At 43.6% G+C, this 24,251-nt stretch overlaps 1 protein-coding gene across 2 annotated transcripts; it reads right to left on the bottom strand.

Annotated features, from left to right (window-relative positions):
• Positions 1-10,718: 10,718 nt before the first annotated feature.
• On the bottom strand, positions 10,719-23,063 carry LOC131573388 (splicing factor 45). 2 transcript variants are annotated; one of them, XM_058827314.1, is made up of 12 exons: positions 22,981-23,063; positions 21,641-21,781; positions 20,399-20,515; positions 19,405-19,571; positions 17,429-17,526; positions 16,853-16,909; positions 15,051-15,192; positions 13,946-14,097; positions 13,251-13,324; positions 12,820-12,918; positions 12,429-12,501; positions 10,719-12,283 (listed from the first exon to the last, which is right to left on the bottom strand). In XM_058827314.1, exons 2-12 carry the CDS (start codon positions 21,761-21,763, stop codon positions 12,180-12,182), a joined length of 1,206 nt encoding a protein of 401 aa, XP_058683297.1. In that variant the 5' UTR covers positions 21,764-21,781; positions 22,981-23,063; the 3' UTR covers positions 10,719-12,179. The 2 variants fall into 2 exon arrangements, with proteins under 2 accessions (XP_058683297.1, XP_058683298.1); XM_058827315.1 differs by having other exon boundaries at positions 17,429-17,523.
• Between the last annotated feature and the right edge of the window lie 1,188 nt (positions 23,064-24,251).

Below are 24,251 nucleotides of genomic sequence, written 5' to 3'. Positions count from 1 at the left end.
TTGAGTTGATTTGTGGTGTTTTTTTCTTGGTAGGACCAGTGCAGAACTGAGTGTAATGGATGTGATAATGGAATTCTGGCCTCCTGCATCACTTATGCAAATTTCTGAGCTCATCAGAGCACCAATCCCATCTTGTCTGTGGTGGCACTGGGACAAACTGGGAAAACCCAGCTGCTTTAGAAACAAGGAGGTCAGAAACTCAGATCCCCCTGTTCAGCATCTCCTGCCCTTGCACAGGGAGCTGGAAGTTCAGATCCTGCTGTGCTGGATCCTGGGGATGAGCAAATATCCCTTGCCTGCTATCACAGGGCTGGGATGAGCCACGAGCTTTGGAACAGCATCAGGTCTGTGTGTCCTCATCTCTGGAGCTCAGGTTGAAGCAGGAGGTGAAGGTGGAACATTTTAACCTGGGAGGGTTGTTTATTTTTACTGTGGTTCCTTTAAGCACTCCCTGGAGGTAGAAAGAGGCATTGGCTTGGAGGGAGTTCAAGACACACTCTGAACTGTGCACAGTGAGACCCCATCCTTTCATCTTGGTGCTTGACAGCAATACCATGAGCTCCATGCTGTGTCTCTGCTCCCTGCAAAACTGTTTTCCCCTCCTGGAGTCAACAAGACTTTCCTCAAACCATCCCTGGGGTGCTCTAAAGCCTCCCCATCCATCTCCTGCAGGCTCCAGCCCCACCCAGACCACCTCGATGCTCCAGGTGATTCTTCTTCATCCTCCCCAGGAAAAAGCCTGCCAGGTTTGGCTTAACCCCCACTGGAGAAAACTGTCTAGGGCAGTGGGTGAGGAACACTCCATAAAAACACCCCCCAGGCTGTCATGAGAGCTGTGCCTCCGACAGGAATGTCAGGGACAGGGACATCAATGTCCTACATGGCTTTGCTGTCCTGCTCAGGGAGCGTTGGCTGCTGCATGTGGAGCTGTTCCTGAGCCCCAGCACCAAAGGAGGAACAAAAGTGTTCAAGATTTGATGGCATGGGCTGCTGGGCCTCTTCCAGTGAGTGGAACCAGGTACAGCAGCTGGTTTATGCCCTGGAAAACACAGCAGGACAGGCTAGGAGTCTGCCCAAGCAAATTGAGCAGGCAACTGTTTCCCTGGGGAAAAAAAAAAAATCCAAAAATGGAATTTCCCAAGGTGTTTAGTAACCTTAAAGGGCCACAGGCTGGAAAAATTTAATGCAGATGGGTTGGACATCCATGTGCTGTTGCCAGACAGCCCAGAAGGTAAAGGAGAGTCCTCCTTCCCTCCATGTGTCCCAGCACCCAGGTGGAAGGGAAGGACACCCCAGCCATGCCCAAGGCCAGGGCAGCAGGACTCAGGAATTCTTCTTGTCCACCTCAACTCTAACCCAGTCCTCTGTTCTGGCAAATGAGTGAAATTCCTTGGAGTCATGAGCTTTCAAATCTCTACCAAACTAGATTTTCACAGTTTTATTTCCCAGGATGAATGTGGATTATCAGTTCATCTCTAGAAGGATATTTCCAGCACATGATTCCAGGGCTTAGCAAAAGAAACTTAATGCAATATACTCAGGGTTAGACCCAAAATGAGTGTCTTATCCATGAAAATCCATGTTTGGATATTCTTGTCCAAGTTTGTTGCCCATAACATCCTGCTCAGTGCCTGCACATCTTGGAAGGGGCTTAACTCCTCAATGTTTTTTTTTCCAACACTGACCTTGCCTGGACTTCAATGGCACCTCAGCTCCAAAATCTTCCCAGAAGGAGCATCCCAGAGTTTCGTAGCTGTGAGCAGGACCTGTATGACAGGATGATGGTTCAGGTCCCCATTAAGGCCCTTCTGTCACCTGGTCCTTGCCCTGGGATTTGCCCCAGTTATTCTGTCCATTGACCTAGGAAGATCTCGGATGAAACCATCCTTGGTGTCCATACATCTGCTTCCCATTTTCCAGAAAATTCCAGAAACCAGCTTCCAAGCTCCAGCCATCACAGGATCAGAGCATCATTCCCTATATCAGATAATATTTGGTTTCACCCACAGAAAGCACCTCAGGCATCTCAGTGGTGCCAGGCAGTTTAAGTAAGCAGAGACGACTTCAAACATAGTCTGGGGATTTCTGGTGTATGAGGATCTTCACCCCTTACTCACAGTTCAACATTTCTCTCTGGCGTCTAGAAAGAACAACTTTAAAGTTAAAATAGTCATAATTTAAAACTATTACTGAGAAACAAGCTGGTCCCAAAACAATATTTAGATGAAACTAAACAAACTCTGGTCTAGGACAGTGAAATCAGAGCATCTCTCCTCCTGGCAAGCACAAATGGCTGCACAGCCAGAGAGGGTGGCAGTGGCTCAGCATCACTTGAGGTTTCAGAACATGTTGAGCAAACATGGTGGGAAGCACTGATTGTGCCCCAGGGCTGAGGAATGGTCCAGGAAGCTTCCTGAGATCTTCCCAAATCCTGGTTTCTGTGGGAGAGGCATTTGGAGCCTCAGTGCTGCTACCAGCTTTCCCAGACGTGTCCTGTAGGAAGGTGTATACAAAGGAAACAAAAGCATAATTTAATGACTAATATGTTAGGGGGGGTTGTTTAGTTAGAACTGACACAGCAAAGAATCCTTTTACCTGTCTCACACGTTTAAAACCCATATTTCATAGACACATGGAAAAGTTTGGGTTGGAAAGGATCTTAAAGACAATCTAGTTCCAGACCCCCTGCCATGGGCAGGGACACCTTCCACAATTCCAGGTTGCTCCAAACTCTGGCCTTGGACACTTCCAGGGATGGTGCAGCCTCAGCTTCTCTGGGCAGCCAGGGCCTCCCCATCCTCACAGGGAAGAATTTTTCCCTCAACCTCATCCTTAAGCCCAAAAAAACCTCTTTATCCAGGATGGAAATCTAATTTGCCTTCCCCACCTTGCACTGAATCCATCTGTGTGCACAACCAGGCTTTGCATCAAGGGGCAGGGGGATGAAATGAGCTGATGAAATCAGTATTGAACTGTTCTCCCTTCCCAGGTGGTGAGATAATGGGTGGGAGCAGTGTGAGACAGGAATGTCAGTGCTTTCAGCCTGAGAAGCAGTCATGGGGATCTCCTTCGCTGCAAGGCTTGTACTCTACAAGCAAATAAGAATGCAAACATCTCCTTTGAAATATTTATAACATTTGGAATGACTTGCATGGCACAAACCCAAGGAAGACCAGGGTGCTGGGAATTGCTGGCGCTGGGTACACCAGGGGACTTGCTTACATGATTGATTCAGCTTGCAAAGTTCTGTTCTGTCCATTTATAAGATATCTGAGTGCTCAGGCAGGCTCTCCTCCTCCTCCTCCTCCCCTGGGTTACCCACTGCCTGAAGGTCCTGCTTTCCCTATCAGCATCAGGCCCCTTTCCCACTGCTCAGCTGTTCTCTGGCTGAGCTGCTGTGGTCAGACCTAAGCCAATCTCCAAGGTCACACCTCAGTGAGCAGGTTCTGACCATTGCACTTCTGCTTTCAGCCCAGCTTTTCAAGGCCTTTGCAGATCCTCCCACACTCCAGCAGCCAGGCACTGGTACCCAGCTCCCTTTCTCACAGCGAGCTCTCCCCATGTGCTGATCACCAGCCTGATGCTTCAGCCCTGCAAATTTAGCAGGGGAAAGTTGCAGAGAGGCTGGTGGCCTGGTTCTGCTGGGAGAACAGGCAGCACAACCAGGTCATCTGGGCTTAAAATGCAGAAGGGACTGGGAACAATGAGCTTTTGGAGAGTTTACAGCAAATCTCCCCAGTGTAGCCTGACCTTGAGAGATTACTTTCGTTAACCTTTGGTATTAGTGCTGGCATCTTCATATCATGGAGATTAGGTGCTCTATAAAGGTGTGGAGACAAGATTGGATTAGAGAGATGCAGGTCAAAGACTTAGGACAAGGAGGAATGGCTTTAAACTGACTGAGAGCAGTGCTAGATTAGAGATTAGGAAAAAAATTCTTCCCTGTGAGGGTGGGGAGGCCCTGGCAAAGGGTGCCCAGAGAAGCTGTGGCTGCCCCGTCCCTGGAAGTGTCCAAAGCCAGGTTGGATGGGGCTTGGAACAACCTGGGATGGTGGAAGGTGCTGGAATGAGATGATTTTCAGGGCGCCTTCTAACCCAAATAATTTTGTGACCAGGTACTCTTGGTCCCTTCCAGATCCCGGTCTCCTGTTTTACACAATTTTCAGCTTTTGGGTTTTGGAGAGAAAGAACTGGACAGCGTTTCCCAGGAGTGATCTGCAGGCAGTAGTTACTGCAGCTCTCAGGTACAAACCTTCCCAGCTTCTCTGCTGCTGCTGGCTTCAGCAGGTTCCTGAATTTGATTTTGCTCTTTCCATGCAAGAAATTCACTTTCCCATCTCCATTGATTTCTGTGGCTTTGAACTGCTACCACACACCCACCTGGCGCTGAAGAGGAAACGTCACATTTGGAGAAACATCTGCATCCTTCTTCTGATGCAGTATGAGTGACAGATAATCAATTCTATTTCACACAATCCAGGCTTGCTGAGGCAAATTCTTGCCATGCAGTTAACTCCCTCTGTTTTTACATCAGGGGCAAAAAAAAGAAGATGTATTGATTTTATAATGCTAACACCATTTTTTTTACATAAATGCTGATAGCAGCCTCAAGTTTCCAGGCTTTCCCCAACACTGCAGGAAATGTGAAAACCATCAGGCTTTGCCCATGAATAAATCAGGCTGCTGGATAGAAGTAAAACAAAGCAAAACACTTTTAAGTGATCAGATAGAAATCCAGGTGAAGAAAGGGGAAGAAACTATGACCAGTATGTGATAGCTGAAGATATTTTCAAAACTTAATTTCCTTCTTATCCCTAAATCTCTGATTTCCTGAGAAGAGCTGAGTCCTTGCAGGTGAATGTGATACTTCTGGGATCTGTGTCTTTGGATGCAATGGTGTTGTGTCATATGGGATGATGGGCAGGGCTGTAGCTGGTGCAGGGAGATGGATCTTCGTCTGAAATTTGTGCTTGAAACAAATCTCTGAACCCCAGTTTGAGTACACTTCATTGCCACGGGCTTATTTCCCTGGAAAAATCTTTAAATTTTTCTGTTCAGGTCCAACGTCCCTTCCTACGAAGAGGGAAGACAAGACACTGGGAATTGCTCACATCCTCTCCCGGTGGTAACTGCATCACTTCAACTGCACAAACCCAGCACTCTCCCAACGTGGAAAAACACAAAACCCCACCGGTTTTCACCTTCCATCCTCCCAAGAGGAGCTCGGTGTGTTTTGCCAGAGTATCGTTTGAGTTTTGGTTCACAGTTGCTATACAAGTTTTACAAGTTCAAAGCAGAGAAGTCCAAAAGTGCTACCCAGCTTTGTGCCTGCGGCAGAAGGTGGAGAAACCCAAGATGAGTGGAAGACCTTTGTCTTGGCAGGACCATGTGGATTCCTGAGCTGTTGACTTGCTGCAAGCTCTCAAATGGAGGCCAGAGATCAACACCTTAGAGACTGGGAGATGAAAAACAACTCAAGGGCTGTGAAGTGGCAAGATGCTTAAAAGCTGCTTTGAAAAAAACCCCATGCTCTTCCCAGAAGAGGAATAAGAAGCAGGAGAGAAGAAAGGAAAGGGTTAGGCACCTTCCTGGGAAAGATCTTATTTTCCATAGAGCTGAGGGTGTCTTGGGCTTTAAGCATGTGCTGCAGGTGCTGGGCAGGGGCATGTCCTGCGTGGGGAACAGGGCCTGGTGGGTGCAGGACATTTGTGCCCTATCCTCCGATTCCCACATACAGGGCTGAAAGCTTGGAGTGGGTAATGTTGGACACAAGACATAAGGCTGTGTTTCTACATTTCTGTACTAACAACCCCGTGCTCTGGGATTTCCCAATTTCCTGATGTTGAAAAAAAAAAAAAGAGAAAAAGACAAAGCCACAACCATGAGCTCAGCAGGGATCAGGAGTCGGGGTATGAGAGGAAACCTCTGCAGGAACACACAAACACTATCCCTTCAAAATGTGTCCTTTGGCTTTCATAGATGTTTTTCCATTGCACCTTTTACTCTTCAGTATCCATTTCTGCCCCTTTCAAACAGGACTTTGCCCACCCTGACATGGAAAGCTGTGCTTGTACCTGTATACAAAAAGCCACCAGTAAGATCCAGCCCCTCCTGACACAAACAGGCAGCAAGATCCCTAAAGGAGCACAGGATCTCATTTGTATTTATTGTCAGTTACTGTTCGGTTCTGGTTAAAGAACCAAACACAGGCACACAGGGCCTTTGTCATTCATTCTTTCTCTTCAGAAACAGAAGTGAAAGACTTAAGGTTTGCCCACCTTTTTGTCCAGCACTTAAAAGTCTTGCAGACTTCACAGCATTTTTTTTCTTCTTGCCACTAACTGGCTGGGTTGCACCTCGATTGGCACAAAATATTTTCTGCAGTAAATAGGAGGTAAAATCACTTAGACATACAAAGGCAAGCAGCACCTTTAACCCACTGACCCGCAGAAAGAAAGGCAATCTTACCAACCCAAGCACTCATTTAGAAAAAGTTTCAGAGTTAATAAATCCTCCAGTGAGGAGGAAAAAGGAGCAGCTACTCCTTTACTGCTCCTCACATGAGTATCTATTACTACATCCAGGGCTGCTCAGGGGTTAAGGTCTTTCAGCTCTGGCTGATGTTATGAACAGCTCGTATAATTATCAGCTTTTGCATCCTTAAAAAATCCTGTCATCCTCTGTGAAGCAGGAAATGTCACTGAAGTCTTTTGAGGAGAAGGTTAATTTTTGAGCAACCTGGTCTAGTGGAAAGTGTCTCTGCCCATGGCAGGGGTTTGGAACTAGATGGTCTTTGAGAGCCCTTACAATCCAAACCATTCTATGATTTTATGAATCAAAACAAGGCAAAGCAGATGAATTTACCCTCTAAACTACATCACAGGTAACAAAAAGCTGTGTTCACATATTAAACACAAAGTCAAGGGCCACGTGTCCTGCCAGGAGCTGCCTGATCATTTCCAGCTGGGCTTCAGAAGTACCTTCTACAGCCACAACCAGAAGCCAGTGGTGATGTGTGAGGATAAACCAAACGGATGATAAGACACTGGGATTGCTCTTTAACTGCTCTGCAGCTTGAATAAAATCAGCATCACAAGGCAAGAGGGAAGTCTTTCAATGAAAGTCCTGTCTATAGGACACACCAAAAAAATTCCTAAGCCCAGGTGCTACTTTCAAACCCATCTATGAAGAATCTACATCTCCCCAGAGCAGCACAGCAGGAATCCAAATCTCCTGGCTGTGTCCTCTCATTGCTCAGTGACAGCAAATTTACAGAGCACACACTGCTAAACACAATCAATCCCTGTTTGTGTTTAAGGACAACTATCGCATCACCTAAAGGCAGGGATTTCCCTAAGGACTCAATCCAGTACTGAACTTACTGTGACAGAAAGTGCTTGTAAGCAACACTAAGGCTTCCATGATCACAAGCAGCTCCTGCCTTTTTTGGGAAAAGGAATGGGGTTAGTCTTGTACCCAGCTAGGAGCACATTACCAGTGCCAGAGGCATCCCTACATTGACCTCAGCTGTATGGATGTTCTTGCTCTCTTTCAAGTTTTAGAGAATTTTAAATAATTTCTACAATTCTGGGAGAAGCTAGTCTAACACTGTTTCTATGAATGACAAGAAAAGCAGTAGCAGCCAGCTTGGATTCACTGAGGGGAAGTCATGCTCACCCAGCTCAACCTTCCACAATGAAAGACTGGCCTGGCAGGGAGAGCTGTGGGTATTGTCTACCTGGACTTCTGTAAAACTTCCAAACACTGTCATCTGTAAGGCCCTCCTAATAAAGAAGCTCTTGAAGCTGCAGGAGCAGACACCAAAAACTGTCTGAATGCCTGGTCCCAGTGATCAGTGGCTCAGGGTCTGGCTGGAGGCCAGGAGCTGCTGGTGAGCTCCAGGGGTCAGTGCTGGCTCCAGCCCTCTTTAAAACCTTCGTTAAAGCAAATTTGCAGCTCACATAGACTGGGAGGAGTGGCAGCTACCTCAGAGGGTCATGCTGCCACCCAGAGGGACCTGGGCAGGCTGGGAAGAGGCTGGCAGGAACACCACTGAGCTCCATGAGAAATGCCAAGCCCTGTACCTGAGGAGGAGCAATCCCAGGCACGAACATGGGATTGAATTAAATGTAACAGAGGGTGAATCTTAGTCTTGCTCAGGGCCTCTTGCACCAAGTGCTGTGAGGACTGAAAGTTCTTACTCCCCCATTAAGCTTCTGCTTGTGGAACAAGAAGGATCTGAGAGTTTAAGATCCTCCTTGAAACCTTCCAGATTTGTCTATCTTTAAGAAAATTGTATGAGGTTACAACACATATTTTCCATTGCACAGAAGGGTAAAATACCCTGACATGCTCAAATCTCCCACAGGAGCCTGGTTTCAGATAAACCCATCCTAAGGCAACCATTTACATGGACTGCAGCACATGAATTACATCTCCTTCTGAACTTGCTTCAGAATCCAAAGCTCAAGGCTAAGAGATTTTACCATTTTCTGTTGCCACAATAAAAAGCAGCTCCACGAGGAATGTGGGTTTTGGTTGCAGAGTTGCAAGTACAGGGGAATAGGGTGCAATCCCCACACTCCCAACCACCCTCTGCATGTCCTTGGGCAAGATATTTCTTGTACCTGCCTCCCTCCCTCCATGGCTATTCAGACAGAAAGTTCTTCAGGGCAACAATTCTCACTTTCATGTAACAGTGGCAAAGCAAACTTAAGATTTTGACAATAGCAATGTTAGAAATGTTCCCTGCAAGCTACATCTCACATCAGATTTTAGTCTGAGCAGACAAAGTGATAGTCTGACAGGTGAAATTCAACATAGCTTAAGTGCAGAACAGTGCAGGTGAGAATGTAAATCATAACCTATGTGCTTAACGATGGGCTCTGAAATAGCTGCTGCTGCTGCTCAGCAACAACACCTTGGGGTTTTAACAATTAGAAAAGTAATCAAGTCACTAAATCCCTCCTATTAAAATAGTAGCCAGTGTTCTGAATTAGGAAGAGAACAAGGCAGCAAAGGATGATGCCACTGTGCAAATCCCTGTTCTTAAGACCTCAGGGTTGTTAATACACCAGGCACCTCATTCAGCTTTGGGCTGACACGTCCTACACGTCCCTCTCAGCTTCCTGGTGGCTTCAGGACACTCAAGTCTCTCTAAGAAGGCATCTAATCTGAGTTCCCAGAAGCAATGAACAGTTCATATTTAGCCCAAGAGGAGAGACAGTTATTCAATGCATTAGAGAATCACAGCATTTACACAGGTGCTTAAACCAAGGAATTAAAGTTTAAATTCAGGAAATCATACCTGAAAAATACCCAGTGCTTCACCTGAAGCACTATAACCAATCCTGCACTGCCAGTAAGGTAAATATTCTTAACAGACCATCATCCTCTTCACTTGCTGTGAAATCAGAACCTTTTAGGGCATCACACAAAAACAAAAATATTATCGCTTCAGACCAGTCATTACATACGTACATGACAGAATGAGGTGGCTGCACAGTTTCCAGGGTGTAAAGACAAACCACCAAATAAAACTTGGTAGCTGCAAAGAGCTCCAAATTAAGCGCTGCTGAGCCTTTGGAAAGGGCACTGATGAAAGAGAGGAGAAAAAGGGATGTGTAAGCAGGAAGAGCTGGAGGTGTTAGAAAAAAACTTATTTGAGAAACTACTAGAAATAGAAGTCAGTGGCAAGATTCCAGAGGAGGCCAATTCTCCAGCAGAGAAGTAAATTCAGAACCAAATTTTTCATGACATGCAAGATACAAACATGCCTGAGAAAGTCTGAGCCAACACATTCAGAGTGTTGAAAAACAGGGAGAAGGTGCATTCGCAAAAAAATGCCTCCTGCTAAGGAAACAAAGTCTGACACAGAGCTCAGTGAGTGTCTGAACCTTTGCAGGTTTCCACACCTGTAGAGGTTTGTTTGCATCACCTGCTTACACACCTGGCTCCACTGTCACGTGTTTGTACAGCATCCACCATGCAGATGGAACTCAGGGGATGCAGATCTGCTCCAGGTTGGCTTGCTTCAGTGTCCCCATGGTACAGAAAAACACATTTACAGCATGAATCTCCTACACTAAATACTAAATGAACAAACCCTCTCCCCTACATTTTCATGGATAAACTTTACTCCTGTCTTCAACCACAATAAGGATTCTCAGAATGAAATGGTTCAAAAGTTGTCAATAAAGCCATTTTCAGCAAGTGGAAAACCTCCAAGTTACCAGACTGGAAGCTCAGAAGCTGGTGCTAAAAAGCTGAACAGCTGCTTAAAGGCACAAAATCCAGCCTGTGCACCTCAGGGAATGCTTACAGCCTAGTCACTCAAGAGGTATTTGCTGAAATAAGAGCCATAAATAAATCACTTTGCTTAAAACCAAGTCATATTTCAAGCTACGTTCAGATCACCTTCAATCTGTTACCTGTGGTTAAACTTCCTACAGCAGCCACTCAAATTATTTGAGTACCACAAGCAAACCTATGCTAATTCATACCAGGCTATCTTTGTTTTACTACACAGCAGCAAAATAGTGTTGCTCAAAGCCAAAGAGAAAATGAAGAGCAGAGGTAGGAACAGAATCTAGATTCTGTTTTTGCCCCAAGTCCCGTGGTTTTGGTGTCAGGCCTGTTCCTCACCTCTGCTGCAGTGAGGGTGAATCAGAGAAAGTGCCCAGCTCTGGGGGACTGCCTTACACAACACAAGAGCAGAGTAAGGAAGCCAACACACAGCAGGTAAAATACCAGTTTTTTAAAAAATTCTGTTTTACAAGCAAATGTTTGTACAGAGGTTAGTGGAACACAAGCAGACAAAATAGGCAAAACACAAGACCCAAGGGTTTGTCATAGAAATTTGCAGCCAAAACTCAACAGAAGGGCAAGAACTGGAGATATTCACAGCGTTGAACTACAGGTCTGTCCCCCCTCCCCCCAGTCCGTGTGTGTAACAGGAAGAAGATATCCAGCATGAGCTTTCAAACAGCTAAAATGCTCTCAGGGCTCACAGCCACTTCAGTATCTGCACAATTCTGGGTGCAATGGGGCAGAGACAACTGCCACCACTGCAGAGTCACCTCTTGCCAACTCTTTGTCACATACTGTTCCCAAACAAAAAGTAAACATAAAACCAGGAGCAGAGAGCTGTGTACTATTTTACAGCAAGTTAAAAATAAGAGTAGTAGTGTTTAGTAGTTTAGTCTGTCAGCTCTTTAGATTTTCATGAGAACTTCCCTCCATGGCCTCCTATGTTGAAAACTTCCACAGACACTCCTTCCCAAAAGGAAAAGAAATCCTAACCCTGATAGTGTTTGACCTCAAATATAGAAATATAAACAGAAAGAGCAAACAGCAGGTTTGAAATTATTAAACAAAGTCAGTTGCCTGTGTGTGAGTTAGAGAAGTGAGATTCTGACAGCTGGCCAGATACAGGAAGGAGTTTCCCATCTCCCTGCCTAATGACCTGAAATCAATTATCCCTGGATATTCCCAGCACAGACTGCCCAACAGCACAGAGCTCCTGCCAAGAGTCCATTAAATTCCCTCCTCTTTCCATTTCCATGGATTAGACATGGATTTTTTGTTTTGTTTTGTTTTTTTTTAATCTGTGAAGACAGACTCAATCCGTGTTATCTTAGTCTCCATTCTGGCACAGAAGCTTTGTCCTGGAGTCAGGAGAAAAATCAGCTGCAACTGTCCCAATGACCCAAATCACTGGTGTGCAGAGATGAGGACTCAGGAGAGCAAGGCTCTAACTCTAGGAGAGACCATCAGGGAAGAGAAGATCATACACACAGTCCTTGTCCAAAGCTCCAGACTTATTGTGGATCCAGCACAGGGACTCCATGATGAAGCACCAGAACAAAGAAAGCAGGAATACAGACAAAGCATCTCCTCAGCAGTGGGTTTTCAACAGAGCAGTCATCTGAAAGCTCAAAAAAACCAGGATTCCCAGAGCAGAAAGCAGAAATGTGCAATTCAAAACCACACAGACGTGAATCTTACTTTCAAAGGGCTTTATATTACAAAAAAACATAAGTCACAACGAATGTGTAAAATCCATTCAATGAGGCTTGTTTCCAGTCTGCTAGGAAAGCTACTTTTCTCTTCTTTATTCCCAGCCTACTGCTGAAAACGTGATTGCCAAAACAATGACACCTCGAGCTAGATTTTTAAAATCAAACTTGTTCCGCCAGATCCAGCACTCTGAACTTGTCCAGGTTGTAGAAACAAGCCTTCACCACTCTGCCTCCAAAATATCTTCCATTTAGATCCACAACAGCTGAAATTGAAACGAAGAGCAGATCAGCAAGCAGCAATTCAATAAAATAAACATCTCTTTAAATGAACAGCCTGACCAGTGAGACTGTTTAACCTCTCCACAGAAGTTAACTCTGAGGTTCACAGGACACAATTTAGGACCCTACCTTTGATGGCAGATTCAACCCGTTCAAACTCTAAAAATATTCTTACAGCCTCATCATCAGGGGCACCAGGGATCTGAAACAAAACAAAAACCCCAAGCCACATGTAATTAGAACAGTAATGAGAATATTGTCTTCAACTGCTGTTCTTCACAAAGACAGTGAAAGAACAAAATAAAAAGGTTCCAAAAACACAATACTCAAGTGATTTTTGCACAGTTGCTATTCATAGAAGCTTGTATCTTACAGATACAGAAAATCTGGAATTCCAACACAGTAAAGGACCCTGAGAGATCGTCTGTGTATGCCCTCTTAGGCAGTAACACTCCAGTTGTGAGGGATGAGTGCTCAATTTACTTACAGAGCAGCCAAAAAGAGACAGATTATTTCTCACCTCAAAGATGACACATTTTCCAACCTTGCCATATTTCTCACATTCCTCCTTAGTTTCAACTTCAAGGTCTTCATCCACCTCCCCAGCACCAACCATGTTCTGAAAGTCAAAGGATAAACCCAGCTCACTGGATGGAGTCTGTGCAGGTGACTGTGTAGACAAATCACAGATGCTCTGTGAACTGTGACCATGAATCCTTTACAAGCTCAACAGCTACAGGAGGAGACAGATCCCTGTCACTAAGACAAAGGAACTGAACAATTTAAAGCAGTGTTGATTTAATGTCACAGCCTGTACCCCAGGAAGTTACATAATTTCTCCAGAACACCACATGGGTGCAGGCCAGAACTGTTTGTACTGTGCAGTTTTGTATCAGGAACAGAGGTTTAAACATTTCAACACCAAGACACATTCCCTTACTCCCAACTCACCCTCAGTAAGACCACTTTAGTTGGACATTTCAGTATCTCAGTCAAGGGGTTGGAATCCGCCTTCTTGCCCGTTTCTGTTTGAAGACAGAACAGTGAATCATGGAATAATTTAAGATTAAAGCTCAATTAGGGACTTTTATCAGAATATTATTGATCAAACGATGGAATAAAAGACAAAATGTAATTTCATATTGGTGAGGAACAGTTACTTCACAATCACTGGAATGACAGTAAGCAGAAAAATCCATTCCAATGGTGTGAATTAAGCAGTAACACTGACAATGTAGTGCTTCTTTGAGGGAAATAATTCCTAAGTTCAGAACTGTATCATAAGAACTACAAGACTAAAAGTATTCTGACTTCCACCACTTGTGCTCAGAAGCCTGGATGTTGTCTCGAGATCATACAAGAGCAGGGAAATGACAGAAACATCACCAGGATGTGACAGGCAAAAAGCCATGAGGGCAGAGCAGGATCAGCCCTGGAAGTGAAGATGCTTCCCCAACACTAAAGGAGGACAACTGATGGAGGAAGGGGAGGATGAGCTAAAAAAAAAAAAAAATCTATACAGGATCACTTGTCCACAAGAACAAATATGAGTAATTTTTCCAACTCCAATGTTTTCAACAAGGACAGATGGTAAACAGAAACCCAGGAGCTTCATTTCTCACACACTTGGTGCAGGACACAATTACCTTTCTCTGTAGATTCACCAACAATGATCTTGCCACCCCTCTTGCTTGTTTTCTCTACTGACAGTGCTGTGCTGAGCCCCTGTTCATGTTTGCCCAGCCCCTGGCCCTCTCTGAAACCATATTTCTGCATGATTTTGTGAGCTACTGTCCCCCTGCAATGAGAAAAAAAACATCAGTTCATAAAGGCTCCTTCCACAAAACATTAACACTGTATTTCTCCTGAGTGCTCAAATATTCTACCTCCTAAAATTTCTTTACACAGAGGCAGAAAAGACAGGAGCTTCTACAAGTTATATGGCTTTTTTTTTTCCTAAGCAAAAGGCTAAAAAGTCTGGCTAGGTAATGCTAAAAGATTAAAACACTAAGTCACAGAAGAAATAACAAATTGTGAGGTCAAAGAAAGGCAGGTAAGGTCAGAGTTTTAGCCCTTCCTTCAATGAAGTGAGGGTTCCATGGTACTGTTAATTAGAGGTGGTAACAATGCACAAGCTGGTCCAACAGTACCAAGTTTGGTTATCCTTTTCTGGACAATTAAAAAAACCCACCAAACCCAAAAACGAAGTCTCTAAGCTGTTTTTAGCTGAAGATTCACCTTCACTCTGTGAAGTTAGTCACGGTAGTTAACACAAGCATCACATACAAGGCAGGAAAGTAAATGGGCAGATTTGCAGCCACAGCTGCTGTTACACTCATGCAAATACACTCTGAATTCTTGAACAAAGCAGAGCTGAAATGATTTGAAATACCAATTTGCTGCTATGCTATGCAGCAAATTTAAGACAAAGCTGGAAAAGAAACCTAGAACTAACATGCCACCTGTGTTTTCAAGTACACTGCATTGTTTGGCTTGTACAGGCCATAAACACTTTATGCTGGAGTGTGGCTTAAAAGCACGGCCCTGAATGCAACCACCTCAGATGTGTTTCCTCCAGTCCTGCCAATCCACATTTTTTCCTGTATCCTGCCAGTTTGGACTCTCTGAACTCAGACTAACCACATACATGCAATGGGTTGTGCTCTTCTTTCCTGACAAACTATTTCAGTTTTGGTTTCCACCACCTTCCAATGCCTTTCCCCACAAAATGTGCAGGAGTCACTCATTTACCCCATGTTGGCGAGGAAGGAGTTGCTGGGTCCCGTGGGAGAACGAGGTCTCTCTGGCTCATCATACACTGGAGGAGGAATGGCTGCTTTGGAAGAAGGTGCCCGAGGTCTTGACTCTTCCTCATATGGGAATGATGCTACAGCTGGAGAAAACAGACATTTGGGATTTTTTAAATAAAATCCTAACAAATTATGAAAAGGTCTCCCACATAAATCCAAATCAGAAGAATGTTTCCTTTGCACAGTCTGTTTTAACATCCCCTCACCTCTCTGTCTCTCTCAGAAACAACATGTCAGTTATTCTGGGTTTTCCTCACTGGATGCAGTTCTCCACAGCTCTATAATGCATTTATTAACCTCTTATTAAATGGAGAAAAGGAACATTAAGAAACCACCTGCACTACAAAGACTTTATCTGGAGGACAAACTCCCATTCATCAGAAACAGAATTATGACAAAAATAGATCAATGCACACAACTCAGGGCCCAAGGACTGTAATAAAAATACACTGCACATTTGAAGAGAAGAGAAGCCAGTCTATTAAAAAGAATGAATGAAACCCATCTCACTGGCAATTTCTGAACTGCAGCTCTTCCTGGGGATCTGGATATCTCAATCATACTGATTAGATTATTAAATCGCCTTTCACTGACAAGTTAAATAGCAAAATAAAAAAAAACCCATGTACTAAAACACTAGAAAAAATAACTTTTGAATGGACTTACAGACTTTTATTAGACTGACCTAATTTTAGAATATTTCCTTCTACACTAGCTATTGTATCTTATCAAATAGAAGGTCACACATGAAGTTTGAAGATATAATATGAGGAAAAATAATTCCTATTTAAAAAACAGATAGACTGGACTATGGGACTTTTGCTACACCAATATTTTCTTGGTTTTTTCCAGTCTGGATTTGAGCATCAAGTAAGAAGCCATACAAAGGTTTCTTTGTGGGACCATGTCACATTTTAAAATCTCCCTCCTTAAGGATATTTCTAACATTTCCAGACGGTGTTTACTTTTCCTTGACACTGATCAATTGTTCTTAATTATTTACTAAAAACAATGTCTTTCTGTTTTGAATGTTTACACATGTCAAATGCTTTCACTGTATCATTCACTTGAGCTTTGAGGTATTTTTTTCATTTTAATCTTGTCATAAATACAATGACTCCCAAAGAAAAGCTTGTGTGCATAAGATTTTTCCTTATTACTTTTAGAAATATACAACATACTGGTAATTATTTTAGATTTTAGAATTTACAACAGTTAGACATAGGAAAAAAAAGGGAATGATTTTGTTCCTATAGCAGGATGATGCCATCTCGTGGACAACTGAGATCCTCACACCACCACTGCACACAAATCTCTTCAGCTAAACTACCCTGAAAAACTTCTAAAATTTTGTCTCTAGTGCATAACTCCTTTAGTAAGTACCTCCTCAAGGAAAGAGCAATGGAAAAATTCCCTCTCCACACTGTGGAGATTTCTAGTCTACCCAGAAAACCTGACTGTGACATTTCCTCTTTTATATCAGAAGTGTGTAGCTGCACATGGTTGTAACAGCCAGTTTGCCAAGCCATTTGTCCAGCAATACAGAAAGATTTCTTCAGAACAGAGATGTGAAGCAGGGCAGCATGACAGGTGCCCCAGAGCCTGCCCCCATGAACCAAGAACTTGTTCATGTCCTGCTGCTAAAAGAATCCAATGGGAAAAGCAGGAGGACTGAACTGAATAGAAAGCTGAGGGAGAAATCAACACTGCTGGGTTTAGAGAAGAGGATTTTGGAGTACTCACGTTCTTTGTCCTTCTCAACGAGAGAAGTGGGTGGTGCAATGGCAGCTCCTCCCATACCTAGGAGCAAAATGGAACACAACACACTTGGAGGATATCACAACAAACCTGAATTATTTACTGTAACTTTGTTGCTGAAAGAGAATAAAGACTAATTTTGTTTATGCAAAGCCGTATTTCTGATCCACATGACCTGACAAACTCTAAGGGCACTGATGTAACAAACGCAGGAATGAAAAGCTACAATAGTGAAAAACTCAGTGATTCTCACAGCCTGATGTCATGTTTCACCCCTTCCCTGGAAACTACACCATGCAGGAACTTACTACAGGTATCTACAAAACAAGGTTAAACAGAGATTTCCACAAGTAATTTGGCTGCCATCTGCCTCCATGGAAAAATACCAGTATTCTGCATTATATTATGTTGTAATAAAATGCCAGATTTATTCTAAAGGCTCAGAATTAATAGTGTACTCATATGAGGACAGAGAAATACAGAATCCATGAAATAGAACTGTGAATTCCCCTCCCTCTTTTTCTTCTCTGTCCATACCAAAACCATAAGTAGCTCCCTTACTTCTTTTCCGTCTTTCCCTTTCATAATCTTCATCTTCATCAGAATCTGGATCTGGTCGTCTTGAAAACCCACTGGCTTCATGTCTGTCTTTACGCCTTCTAGGAGATACAGCAAGTTAGGATGAGAACCCATGGAAGTTACCTCTTTGTTTTAATTTGTGATCCCACCTCTGCAGGGTGAATTATTCTGCTCCATCCAACTGGCATTTAACATGTTTCCCATGAAAGTGCAAGTTAACACCTTCACCATTTGTTTCTTTGCTTTTACCCTCATGGGGCATTTTTGGTAAAACAGAAGATGGATCTAAACTAAGATCATTTTCCAAGTCAGCCAAGAAGAATGCATGGAAAGGAGGAAGCACCTGAATAAATCCTGTCCAAACACACCAGAGTGGCTGAATGACTACTGTGGAAAAGGTGCTGGAACAAAGAGCAAGGTAACAGACATTGATTAATCAATCACCCTGCTCTGGACAGAATCCCTTTTACATTTCCCATCACAGGCTATATAGAGTAGTATCATTTACTCAATTAAAAAATATCCTCATGCTTAAACATCAGATTGTTGAGAAGCTTGCTTGGCATTTAATGTAAGATTCAGGAATAATTTCTAACGTGAAATAAAAGAAATGCTTGAAAATTTGCTTGCACTTCAGGTGTTATCTGATGCGATCAGGAAATTACTCATTTTAAAATAAAAAAAAAAAGCACTTTTCCTCCAAAGTTAAGAGCACCACCTGGTACACAAATCACATCTCATTCTGAGATCACAGCCACCAAAACTGTGCTAAAGGATACTAAAAACAGGTCCTACTGTGGAGCCACACAGAATTTCTGAATCTCTACACTATGAAATCAAAACAAATGTACAGCCTGTACTCTCAAAGCACGCAACTGATGCAGGTTTGGCTGCAATTGTTTCCCCAGTCTGAAATCAGAATTTATTATGCATTTTTCATCTCTTTTCTATAATGTTTATATGTATAAAGACTCTTGGCCCACACACAAGTACAAATACAACCAAAGAGCAGTAAATGCTGAAGCTGTGGGAATGACATCCCAGAATCCTGAGGTCTTGCATGCCAGCAGGGCAGAGCCTCAGTCACTCCTTCTCCATCAAAACAACAAAGATGTAACCAAGAGAAGACACAGTAACTAGAAATATTAATTTCCACAATCTAAACAGGGCAGCAGAACTGTAATTCCAGACTTCAGATGATTCATACTGTGATGAAGACAGTTTATTCACTTCACTTGAAATGAGCAAATGTAATCTTCTGCCTGGCTGGCTGATATTTTACCACTTATAACAGTCAGATACTGAATCTGCATTCCATTTCTTTAACATGATCACAGAGATTTTCCTCTTCAGGGAGAGGGCATTAAAAATAAAGCAGTATTTTCTTTTGTGCAGAGACAATAGCTTAATAAGCATATAATTAACCTACTTAATAATTAAATTACTGATTGCAGAGTATTAAAAAAGGAAATGCAACTATGCCTCTCAAAGTCTGGGCTAGCTACATTTAAAACTGAATGCATTCATGGATCAGTTTGCAGTTTTTAGGAGAAGAAAGGATGGTTCATCACTCAGTGTGGAAAAGGTTTTTCTGTAGTCAGGTGACACTGACATCAAACACTCTAACACCCGCATGGTCAAAGTCTGATAACGATGCATGAAGTACCCAAATACTGCTGCTATTATTGAAACAAAGTAAATTTAGAATAATTTTGACAAGGGTCTTTCAGCTGAAGAGGCTGCAAAGCTGGTAATTCTTACTGGTTTTGCACTGTTAGGTGATTTCTACCAGGAGCATTAAAACATTTTTTAAAACACTGCACTTGTTTCTACAAGCATGCAATATACACAAAAACTCTAAGAACTTCCATGAAAGTAGAAAAATAAAATTGAACAAATTGATGTGTCTATTCTTTAGATAAGAGTCAATATGCCAAGTGTTAAAAAAAAAGCCTTACTTTTCTCTCTCTTCAATCTCCTTTTGCCTCTCCAGCTCCCTCTGCCGCTGCCGTTCCTCTCTCTGACGTTTCACCACCTTTTCGTAGTCATTTGGGAACATGGGATCATACTCATCTGCCAGGGGAATCAACACATCTCCTGCAGAAAAACCACTAGGGACAGGATCCTGGAAAACAAAATAAATAATTTAGCTGAGATCTGAAAACAACACCCAGTTGAAAAGCAAAAATTTAACACATCCAATTCCTGATTTCTGTAATGTCAGAAATATCCTAATCCCACCAGTGCTAGAAGAAATCTTGGTTTTATTTAAAACTAATATTTCATCCAGTCTCTCGTTACATCAAATTTTTCCCATGAAGAAAGAACCACCCCCTCCCGTTGCAAAATGCAAAGCAGCAGCAAATCAGCATGGACAGGAATTTTTCAAACCCCATTAATGCATTATTAGAAGCTTTACGGCATCTTGCTGCTGCAACCATCTGCCAGAGTCCTCCCACTCAATCTCATCAGGCTTTTTTATCAGCTGCTATTAATAAAATACCAACAGGGGCACACAGACTGCACTCCTCTAATCTGAAAGAATCATTTCAGAACTTTTTCTTTGAAAAAGCTACAGGGAGAGAGTTTCTCTTGATTCCTTACCATAAGAAATCAGTTTATAAGGTTAGGTGGCTTTTCTTTTATTTTTCAGGTCCAGTTCCAACACTGGTGCAAGCACAATTATAGTCATTATTTAGCTGCCCAAATTGATGTCTTAACAAGTAATTTGAAGCTCTCCAGGACTCTAAGAACACTGTTTTATAAGTGCACATTAACCATGGTAATTCCATGCTGTACCACACAGAAGTCTGAATAAAGTTGAAATGTTAATTAAATAATTCTCAGCAGAGGAAGACAGTCTCAGAAAATAATTACTTTTTTGACCACTAGAAAACATTCAATTTCCAAAACGTTTGTTAACAGCTGTGCTTTTAGCTGCTCTGCTCTTACCTTTAGCCCAGCTGCTACATGAGGGGGTGTGTCCACGATCTGTCTCTCATCAGAGGAGCTGCCTCGTTTCAGGTCAATCACTGGAGCAAGGACTGTGGTTTGTTTTGTTCTCTGACTCTGCAAAAATCACCAAAACACACAATGTCTAAAAAAGATAAAGCAGTTTTCTAAAAATCAGCTTACTTGATATACTTTGCAGTGGTAGGTGAATGGTCCTAGGTTTTGACTGGGACCAGAAATACACATTAAAAATTCATCCAATCACTTCAGGTGAGTTTGAACTGAGTTAGTTTCTAAGAAACTCAGATTTATTCTAAAGATCTACTGTTTTTCCCATTTATCATCAGATAAAATATTTTAATCTCTTCTGAACTCTTGAGTTTTCTAATCCTATCCTATTCTTCTGTTAGGCTATGGATACATTGCACATCAGTTACATGGACAAAGAATATAACTAATACAGAAGTCAGTAAATTTCATCCATGCAGTTTGTTCCAATTATCAACTAAATCTTGCCCCTAATTTCAGCAGCATAAATCAGGAATAATTCCAGTGAAAAAATGCTATGGCTACTTAAGTATCTGATATCAGTACTACTGCTTCTTTTAATTAAGTAGTCTCACTACAGAACCTGCACACCCCAAAGAGCACCTGTGTCCTGCCTGAATCAAAATATCAACACTGCTCAAAGAAAAAGGGTGAAATAAAAAGCAGCAGCAGTAAAAAGAGAAAATGGCTCTGTCACAGTCTAATAAAAATCAGCTTGCACTTCTCCCTTTTATCTACTCTGGAAATACTTGCTGTAAAAAATTCTAATACACGGTGACTTGCAGGTTAGCACCAAGATCCTTTTAAGTAACAACCATAATATGATGTAAACACGTAAATAATAAATCACAGTGTGACCCCTACTTGCATTAAAAAAAAAATGTATAAAGATGAATTTCATTATCTTTAAAGCTAAACTTGAAGATCAGCTTTTGGCTCTGCTGGTTAAAAGCTCAGCGATTTGCTGCACATACATCAGTGCTTCCTTCAGTTTAAATTTTGCAACACTCCCTCCAAGAGACATCAAGAAAAATGCATTTTCCCTTTTCCTCTTCAGCTTTGCCAGGCTCTTTGCTACAACCTTGCAGACAAATACCAGCAAAATTACCCCAAATCGGTATTCTGAAGTCACAAACACAATGCACTGAACACAGAAGAAGTCTGAAAGAAAGCAAAACCATAAAGGGACTGTACCTTTGCTTGTGTGAGAGCTGCTTTCTTCACCTGCAACTGAGACTGCAGCAGTTTGAAATTCTTGGACCAGCCTTCTGTTTTAGAATCGCTGGTCTCAACCCCCAAGTCATCGTAAAGTGACATTTTCCCTTCAATTTAAAACTGAAAGAAAATAGAAAAAAACCCACAAAACTCCAGATGACACCACAAACCTATTTCCAGGTTATTTGCTAATAGTTTGCATACATGGGTAGACCACCTTTTATTTAACTTTTCCTAAAGCCAGAGAAAATTGACCTTTTTCTGGCTACTTCTGGTAAATACACATAACTAGAGCAAAGCTGTACAAAAGGGATAGTTTGAAAGGTAATGAAAACTGTTCAAGAATTAATTTAATCCTGCAGTGGAATATGAACAATCAGGACTCAATAGCAAGAAGTTTACTGCATAAAGAAAAAAAGGAGGTTTTGAAGATTATTAAACATCTGGCCTCGGGATGAAACACAGCAGAGGTTATAAAGGCACAGATTCACAGGATGAGGACAGGGTGTTGTAGGAATTCCCACCTGCCACAGAGCAGTAGGATTTTGGCAGCAGGACTAATGCTATCCAAGGGGAGACAGAATGTACTGTCATAGGATCAATCAGGGTAGAAAAGACCTCTGAGATCATCGAGTCCAACCTGTGACTGAAAACCACCTTGTCACCCAGACCAGAGCAGTCAGTGCCACATCCAGTCTTCCCTTGGACACTTCCAGGGATGAGGACTTCACCACCTCCCTGGGCAGTCTGCTCCAACACTTAAACATCATTTCTGGTAAGAAATTCTTCCTAATGTCCAGCCTGAACCTCCCCAGGGGCAGCTTGATGCCATTTCCTATTGTCCTGTCGCTTGTTCCCTGGGAGCAGAGCCCGACCATCCCCCGGCTGTCCCCTCCTGTCAGGGAGTTGTGCAGAGTCACAAGGTCCCCCCTGAGCCTCCTTTTCTCCAGGCTGAGCCCCCCAGCCACTTCTCCTCAGACTTGCGCTCCAGACACTTCCCAGCTCTGCTGCCCTTCCCTGGACAACATACGGATGTACGGATGAATGCACGGAGGGCGCTGTCCCCGCGGGGAAGGGACAAGTGACAAGGCACAGGGGCTGTCCCCACGATAAAAGGAAGGGTGGGCTGCGATCTCCGTCGCTCCGGGAACAGAGGGGGCGAAGCAGGCCCTGACACCCCGCCCCACCTTCCACAGGCCCGGACCCCTCCGAGGAGCCTCTGAGCGCGGCACAGCCGCCCTGTCCTACCTCCACACACCCCGCGGGGCCCGGAGCCGCCTCCCCACACGGCCGGGGCCGGGCCTGAAGCCACCACTCACCAGTCCCGGCGCCGCCGCCGCCATGAGCCGGCGCTGAGCACGGCGGGAAGGGCCGCGCCTGCGCACTGCGCCCCGCGCCGCCTCGCTAGCGCCCCCCGGCGGCGGGAGGAGGGAGCGGCGCCGGCGCCATTGCAGCCCCTCAGAGCCGTCCCAGTACGGACCGGGCCGGCGGGGCCGGGGGCCGGGCGGGGCCGGGGGCTCCCGGAGACTGGGAGGGGAGGGGGCGGTAGGAGTGCTGCCCCGCCTCAGCTGCCCCTCCAGTGGCGAAGAAGCTGTCTGCCCGGAGAATAAGAAGCCCACGTTCCTTCGGGTTCTCACAGCGGACGTCGTGTGTAATCTGCGCTCGGAGCTTTTATTTAATCATGGAGTCCCTGAGCTACGGAGAGCGGCCGAAGCAGGCCACGGGGATGGGGAAGGGTCTGAAGGGGAAGCCCTGAGGGGGCTTGGGTTGTTCTGCGGAAGAAGAGGAGGCTGAGGGAGGACCTCCCTGGAGTCTCCAGCGTCCTCCCGAGAGCAGGGGATTGATCTGTGTGGTGACAGTGACAGGAACCGAGGGCAGGGCTGTATTTAAGTTCATCACTATTTGATGATGCAGATGAACATGCAAGACTGTCTGCAAAGCCAAACACAACCTCCAGCCCTGAAGCAGATAGATCTGGCACCTCAACCTCAAAACATTACAAACATTATCTCTGTATTTATCAGAAAGTCTTTATCTCCAGCATTGCTTCCGACTGTGCTACTCGTGTAGTTTATTTCTCCGTGGTTAAATGAAAAAATAAATAAAATAAAGCTACTACTTCCTCTCCCACTTACGCTGCTTTCTATTAACCCAGTCTTTCTAAAAACATTTATAGATGTGTCTGTTTTCATAATGACAGTGAAAACTTCTTAAATATAAGAAGCAATTATCTTCATTTTATTTATAGAGGATTTCTCAAGCATCTTCCTATGGTTTCTTCCTTTAGCAATGTCAGCATTTTTTAAAGGAAGGATTGATCTAATTCACATGTCTGTAACCTTGTGGAAGAAAAAAAAATCAGCAAGGCACTACTTTTACAGCTTAAGAATCCCACTGAGAAAATAACTATGTATCCTATGTTGAAGGAATCAAATAATTAATTGCATCAAAAGGTACTGAGAGAAATCCCTGTGGATTGAAATGTCACAGAGCAATACCACAGCATGACAGCCACAGGGGGAAACTCAAAGGAGATTAGAATCTGCAAAGGTGGAAAACACGATAGCAACAGGAGATTTCAGTTCCTTCT

This window comes from Poecile atricapillus, chromosome Z, assembly GCF_030490865.1.
Source record: "Poecile atricapillus isolate bPoeAtr1 chromosome Z, bPoeAtr1.hap1, whole genome shotgun sequence".
Lineage (NCBI taxonomy): Eukaryota > Metazoa > Chordata > Aves > Passeriformes > Paridae > Poecile > Poecile atricapillus.
The sequence above is the reverse complement of the archived record's forward strand: the minus strand, read 5'-3'. Positions and strand labels throughout refer to the sequence as shown.

What these genes read in the sequence shown, in the direction of transcription:
- LOC131573388 (XM_058827314.1), bottom strand. Translation starts at nt 21,763, where the DNA reads ATGTCACTTTACGATGACTTGGGGGTTGAGACCAGCGATTCTAAAACA. An exon ending in CAGCTCTCACACAAGCAAAG is followed by an intron (nt 20,516 to 21,640) that starts GTACAGTCCCTT and finishes TGATTTTTGCAG; the next exon opens with AGTCAGAGAACAAAACAAAC. An exon ending in CGTTGAGAAGGACAAAGAAC is followed by an intron (nt 15,193 to 16,852) that starts GTGAGTACTCCA and finishes TGTTTTCTCCAG; the next exon opens with CTGTAGCATCATTCCCATAT.